Source organism: Pezoporus occidentalis, unplaced genomic scaffold (assembly GCF_034315485.1).
Source record: "Pezoporus occidentalis ecotype Australia unplaced genomic scaffold, CSIRO_AGI_Poc_V1 ctg16, whole genome shotgun sequence".
NCBI lineage: Eukaryota > Metazoa > Chordata > Aves > Psittaciformes > Psittacidae > Pezoporus > Pezoporus occidentalis.
Window position 1 is genome coordinate 3,020,498 of NW_026913425.1, and position 8,781 is coordinate 3,029,278.

The 8,781-nt window shown below is 43.6% G+C and overlaps 1 protein-coding gene across 1 annotated transcript; it reads left to right on the plus strand.

Annotated features, from left to right (window-relative positions):
• Positions 1–330: 330 nt before the first annotated feature.
• LOC134160338 (E3 ubiquitin-protein ligase Topors-like) lies at positions 331–1,457 on the plus strand. The gene is made up of 2 exons (XM_062612275.1): positions 331–575; positions 894–1,457. The coding sequence occupies exon 2, from the start codon at positions 897–899 to the stop codon at positions 1,455–1,457; it is 561 nt and encodes a 186-aa protein (XP_062468259.1). The 5' UTR covers positions 331–575; positions 894–896.
• The last annotated feature ends 7,324 nt before the right edge of the window (positions 1,458–8,781 follow it).

An 8,781-nucleotide genomic window follows, 5' to 3' on the forward strand; every position in this document is an offset into this window, starting at 1 on the left:
AGGGGTTAGAGAGGAGACTTTTGTTGAGAGCTCAGGCAGATGGATTCAGCATGGCAATCAATGACATGAAATGTAGTTGGAAGATGGTAACTAACCCAGGGCTCAATACTGAGTCCAATATTGTTTGATGCCTTTATTAATGAATTAGAAGAGGAGGCAGAATATACCCTAGAATATACCTCAGAATATGCCCATTAGCAAAGTTGCTAACAACACAAAACTGTAAGGAGAGGCTGATATGCTAGAAGTTGGGCTGCCAAGCGGAGGGACCTTGAAAGGCTGGAGAAGGTGATAAGGTGGAAGGAACATCAAAACTTCTGCAAGGACAATTGCAAATTCCTGCCCCTGGGGAGGAATAAGAGCCAGTACACACTGGTGACGGCAGCAGCTATACGGAGAAGGACCTGGGGTGCTGGTGGTCCACCAGGACCGTGGACCTGCTCTTGGAGTGCCGCTTTTGTGCAGAGCTTTGTGTGGCTGGGGGGCTCTGTGTCCCACACGCAGCTGTCTGTGGCAGTGGGCAGTACTGAGGACTCCTGGCCAGTTCCTCTGCATTTCCTGACCACCTCCTTCAGGTACCCAGTGCCAGCTCCAGTCGTGTGGGTTGTCTGGGAGGGGCAGAGGAGTGGGGGTCTGGGAGTCTGGGCAGCGTCTCTGAGGGGAGCTGAGGGGGCCAGGCAGGGCGGGAGGGCAGCCCCTGGGGCTGGCGGTCCCCGGGGGGCCAGGCAGGGAGGGAGGGCAGCCTTTGGGGCTGGCTGTCCCCAGCGCTGCTTCTGCTGCCACTTCTCAGCCCACTCTGGGAGGCCCTTTACCCCCTGTCCCACCGCTTTCCGGGTCTTTGTCTCCGTTTCCACTGCTAGCACCAGGAAAGCCCTGAACTTCTCTCCCTGCAGGAGATGGTGCTGAGTCCTGAGGAGCGCCTGCAGCAGGGCAGCTCTGCCATGACGGCTGGCAGCAGCCAGGTGGAGCGGGCAGGGGAGCAGGAAGCAGCGGCAGACGTCCTGTGCGCCATCTGCATGAGTACCATCGGCGATGCAGCGTACGTGGACGGGTGCCTGCACAGCTTCTGCTTCGGCTGCATCCAGCAGTGGGCCGCCAGGAAAGCGGTGTGCCCCCTCTGCAGGAGGCCTTTCGACCGCCTCCTGCACACGGTGCGGGCGGACGACGACTACCAGGAGTACGTGGTGAGCTCGTCCGCCCGCCCGCCGAGGTCCGTGGCCAGGGCCCAGGTGTACAGGCACCTGCGCTCAAGGCTCGGCACCCGCAGCCCCGCGGTGAGAAGGGGTTTTGTGAGGAGGCTCCGACGGCAGCCGGGTGACGCAGCCCCTTGGCGCTCCGGCGCCCCCGCCCGGCAGGATGCAGGGGACGGCCCGGCCGGCCCGGCAGAGCCACCCGTCGGGCGCTACGACCTGGAGGCTCTGGGGGCGCGGCTGCTCGCCTTCGCGGAAAGGCAGTGAAGATCAGAGCGCCGATCTTCTGAGTGTTCGGGATTCAGGAGGGAATGGCACTGTTCAGTAAATCAGGATATATAATGAAAAATATAGACCCATCTTATTCGAGTTAATGGGTAACTTGCAATTATGTGACTCAGAAATGTTGCCCTGTCTTCTGCTGTTCTCCACAGAAGTTCCACACAGCCCTTTTTTTTCTGATAATGAAATGCCTTTCCTCTCAACTTCAGTTATGAAAACTCGTGTGCTGGCATAAAACTGCCCTAATACTCACTGGGGGCACCAGGGTCATTCCAGGAGTGAGATCAGAGAAAAAAGTGTTTTAAAAAATTTGCCAGTCCTTCTTGTGAAGCCATACTTGTATGATGTACTCCCATACATGCATACTTTGTATAAAGTAGGAGAAAGTGAGGGCGCTTCTCACACTCCTGCAGTCACTGGATTAGACACTTGCAAAACCAGAATTCAGTGTTGTCGCTGTAGACTGCAGGAAAAATGAGAGGAAAACATGATACTTGCTATGGCTGCTAGCTTGCTTATTGTAGATGTTGTATGTACTGGTTATAGAAGTTATTCTTGGTGGGTGCAAGGACAATGCAAGCAGAGTATAAACATTTGATATGTAAGAAGTAATCACATACTGGGTAGTTCAGGAAAGAAGGATTGAACAAGCTATTGGGTGACTTACCACAGTGGTGAGCCAACCAAAGAGGCTTTGCTAGTCAAGGAGGCATCATTCAGGGGGGATGATATATTGTGTACTCTGCTGTACCAGATCTGGCCTGGATTCATGGTACGAGCACACCTCAGGAAATACAGAGTGCTAGTTGAATACAGAAAGTGAAGAACTTCTATATGAAGCAGTTTTTAATTAAAAAAGAAAAAAAAAAAAGATTATTTGTCAAAAATGGACTGTGAAAATTTCAGTAATACTTGCAGAACAGTAATTGTACTCTTCCAGAATTACATACATGTTGAAAATTGTTGTAAGGTGAGTGCACACTGCAGCTACCATTTTTTGCTGTGGTTAGGAGTTACTGCTTCGTGGAGAACAGCTCTTTCATGTGCCAGCACATTCTCTACACTTTCTGCCACCTGATTTGAAACTTGCCCTTTGTCATTACTGTCTTTTTGTTCCTTTAACTATAGAAGCCATGGGCTGAGAGGAGTGATGTCTTAGTCCCTCTATGGGACTAAGAAAGTGTAACTGCCTCCAGCATCATGGTCCTTTTCAGCAGCTCCCTTGGTGGCAGTTCTGAGGAAGCTGGCCCTGCTGACAGCATCTGTCTTTCCTCTTACGGTTAACCTTGTGTCTGTTGGTTTATTCTCTTTTGTCTACAAAGCAGACTGGAAGCCTCAGCTGAAGCTAGTGGTGAATCGAGGACAGCTGTTCCACAGCTCTCAAGTGCGGGGGGTATCCAGGGAACCAGACTACGTCAAGCCGTAGTGTGGGAACTGACACTCTGGATTCATTTCAGTGCCACGAGTCTGCGCATAAGCAGTCCATTGGTTTCATATACAGTCTGGTTAATTGCACATTGAAAAGATGAGTTAAACATGCAGTTACACATCTGCTACAGGTTGACAAAAATAAGACCCTGGTCCTAACATCCAGCATATATCTCTTGCTTATTTGGTCCTTTGTGCAGTGAAATTTAGCATTCACACCTTTGTTGGGTGAAGATTCTATAACATCTCCAAGCTTTTGCTTCCATATGCTAACATCCTGTTGTCTACACATGGGTGGTGCCAGTCATGGGTTTTCTACTTTGTTAGCATTCTCTTAAGTGTTACAGCCACAACACCTTTTTCTGAAACCATTACTTCATAATCTTTAATGGCCTTCATAACTACTGCACTGCAGATAGTAGAGCTGCCTTGCAGTTTCAAAGTGGTATATGACCAGAGCATGTGTGTTACCTTAAAACAAATACTTGCCTACAAAAGTCTTTTAAGCTTGGAAAGTTAAAGCCAATCTGTTTAACTCAAGATCAAAACTATACTAATTAAGGGAAGAGATTCACTAATGTGAAGACCCCAAATTATTTCTACACTTGTTTCAAAACCAACAGTATAAAAGTGATTACAAAGACAGAGCTTTGTATAACTACTTGGGATTTTTTGTACCTTGTTTTGCTGTTAGCAGAGATCTGGCTTTTTTAAAGAATAAGAATTAGAAGGCAAGCATTTGGTAGAAAAACGAAAAATGCTTCTTTACAGCAGGGTGCAAGTGCATGGTACTCAGTGCAGTAACTGAAGAAGAGAACTTTTTTTGAGGTTTGTTGTTTTTTTGTTTTTTTTTCTGGTAAAGTGAATGTAACCTACCTGCCTTTGTCCTGTTAACTTAAGCAGAAGAACATCAGGCATAATTAAGGTGCAAAGTCAGCCCTTCCAGCATGAATGTTTCTTGAAGCAGAAATACTCTTTGGGTGGACTCTGTTATGGTCCTTCTGTGGGGATTTCCAGTATCCAGCAGCTGTGGAAGAATAACTAGAAGAAAAGATGGTGGCATTTTCCCATAGTGGATATGCAGGTATTCTGGGAATCCTGCACTTTGAGAAATTGTGTCATTTATTGCTCTTTAACTGCCACATGTGATCAGCCCAACCCATGCAGGCTTCAATGAACTTACTGAATGTGTGCAGAAATAACTGCAGTGCCATGCAGCAAATCTGAGTCTTGCTGCATTGCAATCGCAGAACGTAGCATCAGTTTGTGCTGCAGAAGTGTAAATAGAAATATATGGCCCCAAACTAAAAAATGCAATTTTAAACTTGAGCTTTCATAGCTGGGTGACACAAAGAGCTTAAGTCCTGGTTTAACTTTCAAAATATGCTTCTGTGCTCCAGAAAGTAATGCTTTTTCTGTTCCTGGGCAAGCTATTAATATGTGATTCTGTCTAGGTCTGCTGTGCCTGAACCACAGAAAACTTAACACATTCTCTTTGTTTTGAAAGGAAAGCCCTCACTTGGTATGTTAAATATTGATATAGATTACTTCTCAAGTCATTTAATAGTGATTTATACTGCTAGTGGCACATCTTGAATATAGTGTTTTTATTAATATACATTTTAGAAAAAAAGCCTTAATGTAAAGATAATGATACTGGTAGCCAGTGTGGGACACCAACAACAGTGGATTCTGTTGGAGCAGGAGCAAACCTCCCACTCTTGTTACAACGTAGTCAGAGTTTATTTGTTACTTTTTTTGTCATCTTACAGCTATAATTTTTTAGCAATTTTCTTTTGCTGTCTTTCTCATTCTACAGTTACAATTTTTTCTGTAATTTTCTTTTGTTTTAAAAGATACCAAAAGCAGACAGACACATATCTAAAAGACAACTACAGAATTAGGTAAAATAACCTCTGTTAATTTTACTGCAAAATGTAGTTCTCTGTGGTGAATATGAAAATAAGAGTTGTGCCTTCTGAGCCAGGCTTATGAAGTGATGTGAGATGATAGATTTTTACAACTTTAGAAGGCTGGGTTATATGAAGTGATGCTCAGATACAGGTCTCCTTTTGCCAGCCCCAGCATTAAAAGCCACACTGGCTTCCAGGTACTGTGCTGTGGAGTGGTCTCTGGTCAGCAAATGCTACCTTTCCACTGTGGCAGAAAATTGGACCAACTCAAAGCTTTCGAGTTCAATCTCTCTTCCACAGCGCATGGCTGGAAGTGGAAGAGATGCTATCACTTCCTTGATAGTTGTGTGACTATTTGAGCGTACTAAGTTTTCTGATAGCTACTAAGTCCATCAGCAAAATGACAGTAATGGGACTGTGATTTCACCACAGAATGTGATTTTTCAAATCCAATTTAAACCTTAACACTGCAGAGGTCCTATTTATTATGCTGAAATGAGGATTATTCAGAAAAATCATAATTTCATATTCTTAAATCCATCTTTGCGTATCTATTGAAAACCCTGCAGTGCTAATAGAAATGATATTTCACATGGATATCACATACAATATCACACTACTGTGGCTTTAGCAACAATTTAGTGGTAATGTGCCTTACTGGGTCTATGTCTTAGTGATAACAGGCTTAGTGATAACATGTAATTAAGTTCCACAACAGTGTATGGGTAGGGTTTAATGTACCTATGTCTAAAATAAGGTGTCACTAGACCATTTTCAGTACAAACCATTATATTTCAGTGACATTTCCCTTTTTAAAAGGAGCTAGTGGAAAAGCAAAGTTGTGTCTGCATTCACGTGCACCACACAAGCTGTGGTTTGCAGACGCATTGCCAATTTCCTCTGCCTGACATTGCGTGGAAACATTAAATTCTCTCTGGAGCAGAAAGACCTAAGTGAGGTTTGTGGATCAATACTACTGATACTAGCAATATTCCAGTTCAGCACTATTTTGACAGTAGAAATTAATGTTTCTCTTCTTACAGTCAGGCCTATGTTCTTGTCTCAGTGTGCAAGGGTTTATGAGCCTAACTGAAACCTACTGAAATGAAAAGAGATTGTTCCTTTTAATTCAATGTATTTCTGCTCAGTCCAAATGCTTATTAACAATATTTACAGTGTTAGGCATCAGCTTTTGTACTTTTGTACTTTTGGGGGTGAAAATAAACATTACTGGCTAATTTTTTTACAGTTCTTTGTGTGAGTCTTATATTTCTGTGTAAATCTAAACATGGACCGATGACCAAACTCTGCACAAAATCTTAGTTACTATCAGCCAAGCTAACTAACATGCATTGCTGAAAAATAAGTCACACTGTTTCTGAGGTATTTCTTAATGCTAAATTCATGAAGCATAAGAAAAATACAGTGACTGGGAGTTTTTTGTCTTTCTTTGTAGTACATATGGCTACAAACTATGATGGCCAGAAAAAAAATGAATGAAACAAACTTCAAAATCTCAGTTCATATGAATGCAAAGTCATATGGATCACACTGTACATTCAAGCCTCTGTAGACAGTTACCTTTGGGAAAGTGGATTTCTGACCTTAGTGCCACTTCATGTACACAAGGCATTTGAAAGATCACAGCAGATGTACCTCTTGGCTTTCCAAGGGCATCAGAGTTTGCACCATGCTTTGTAAGTCCTAGCAGCTTAATGGTGGCTTTCAGGATCCTCTTTCCTCACTAGTATGAATTTTCTCCCTGTACTGAATCTTAACTCTTGTATATTGTTTTTTGTTCAGTGTGCACTCTGTGTCATCTCTCTGAACAGGATATTCTCCCTGGGCATTTCTTCATTGCACATAGCTTAATGCAGGCTAGATTTAGACATTCACATTAATTCTATTTTGGCTCTTTGAATATTTTTGATTTAAAATAATTTATCTGGCTTTCACATAAACAGTAAATACAGTTTTTGATGCTGCCCAACATAAAAGCTGACTCTTATACAACAATTATCAAGAAAAAAGACTCAGGCAGCTTTTCAAAATGAATCAAGTATTTCTAAGGATGAGGTACCTCCAATAAAAACATTTTGTCAAGCTCAAATGTTGTAGTAGTATCTGAGTGATAATGCATGACAACAGGCAGAGCTTTCACTTTTCATGTTAAAACCACTAGTTACTAATACACAGTTGCCTTCAGCAAAGCAATTGCTTCTTTCCTTCATTGAAAAAGCCACCTAAATCATTTCATGTCATTTTGCTTACCTTCTCACTGTTCCCTTGGCAATACATCATGTTTGTGCCCATGAAGCAATCCCACACTTGGGTTAGCAGTAACCAAAGGGAGGAGAATGCAGATAAAGTTGCCCCAGTGCTGGGATTTTTCAGGTTTAGTTTAAAACACCACATTAAGCTCTGGAGATAACCAAACCTGAGGTGAGCTCACTGGCTGTGGGAGCCTGAGGAATGCACCCTGCCAGCACCACTGACCTGCCTCTTAGTTTACCACCATCTGCTCTGTGTGAGCTTCCAGCCTGAGTGAGCTTTCTGCCTCCTCCTCAGCCTTCATGATAATGCTACCCCCAATACCCTTTCTGTCTTCCTTTCCAAGTTAATCCTGGACATTTTTCTCACCATCCTCCACACCTCTACAAAACACTCACTTGAGCCAACAGGGCAGTACCCTGCTTTTTCATTCCACTCTCTCCCTGGCAAGGACTCAGAACTGGCACTCTTTAATTGAAATGCCAAAAAGAACTCTGGCTTAAAATAAATGGTCACAGGATCTTGTTTATCTTGTCTGAACCGTTTCACCTGAGCCTGATACGACAGCATGGAGCGTGACTTCTTTAGGACACGAAGCATATAGCAGGCTGAAGCAGCAAGCACACGCCTTGGTGGTGTTAAATCATAAATTAAACAGCAGCAGCAGGCACCTCTTCTCAGCATAAAAAGCAGAAGCTTCCCTGTAGCTCATTTAAATCCTCTCGTTATAGGCAAACTGTCTCGATTAGGATCCTGAAATCTGCTTTACTTCGGGGAGTACAGCTCTTCAGCTGAGCTCAGAAATGAGTCTGGCAGTGCAGTTCCCCTGTGGCAGTAATCTCCAGAGCAGGCACAGCATGAAAAGCATTGCCTGCCTGCCTTAAGATTAATTTCCCCCCCATTTCACTGGAGCTCTTCGGCACCACTGGCATTTGTGCATTCAGCCCTGGGGGCAGGCAAGAAAGCTGCTGTACCACCACCGTGTGAAGTACTTAGAAAAATGGTTTGAAAAAGCCAAGGGGTAAAATCAGCATCCTATTCCTCTGTGAAGTCAACCATTTTCAGCCTGCCTGTTTTGACAGCCCTGAAACACTGCACCTTGCTTCTGTGATTGATGCTGGTGGTAGTGTAGATAAGAGAAAGCAGGGCAGACGCAGGGAAATGTCCACAAGCCTGACATTAGGAGCATCAAATCTGTGAGTGCAAAGGTAAAAACCAGTGATGAAAAAAGAGTGATCCACACAAGTCGCTGGTAATTTGTCTGTTCTCTAAGGTCCCAGGTGGCAACACCATCAAAACCACTTACCCAACAAATTGAGGTTGAAAAACATAGAGGAAGACTTTTACCACTACTCTTAAGGTTCCTCATACATGTGTTTCCTGAGTAGGTATTCACAGGCACAGATACTTGCTGACACAGTTAGGTTACTGTCTGTTAGTCTGCTGTGTGCAGGTAGGTGTTGTAAACTCACGCTTTGTATGACTGACATGAAGACCAGGCTGGGACATACCATTTTATAAACATGGAGGTTTCTAAGTTTCCAAGTTTTCTTAACTTGTGCATTTAAAGAACTGGCAAACAATAACATAAAATATATTAACCAGCAGAATGTTTCAGTTGTTGAAATCTTTGCACAGTTTTCAAACATCACCTTTGACTGTCCTGGCAAATGACGAAATGATGACTTTCATATATA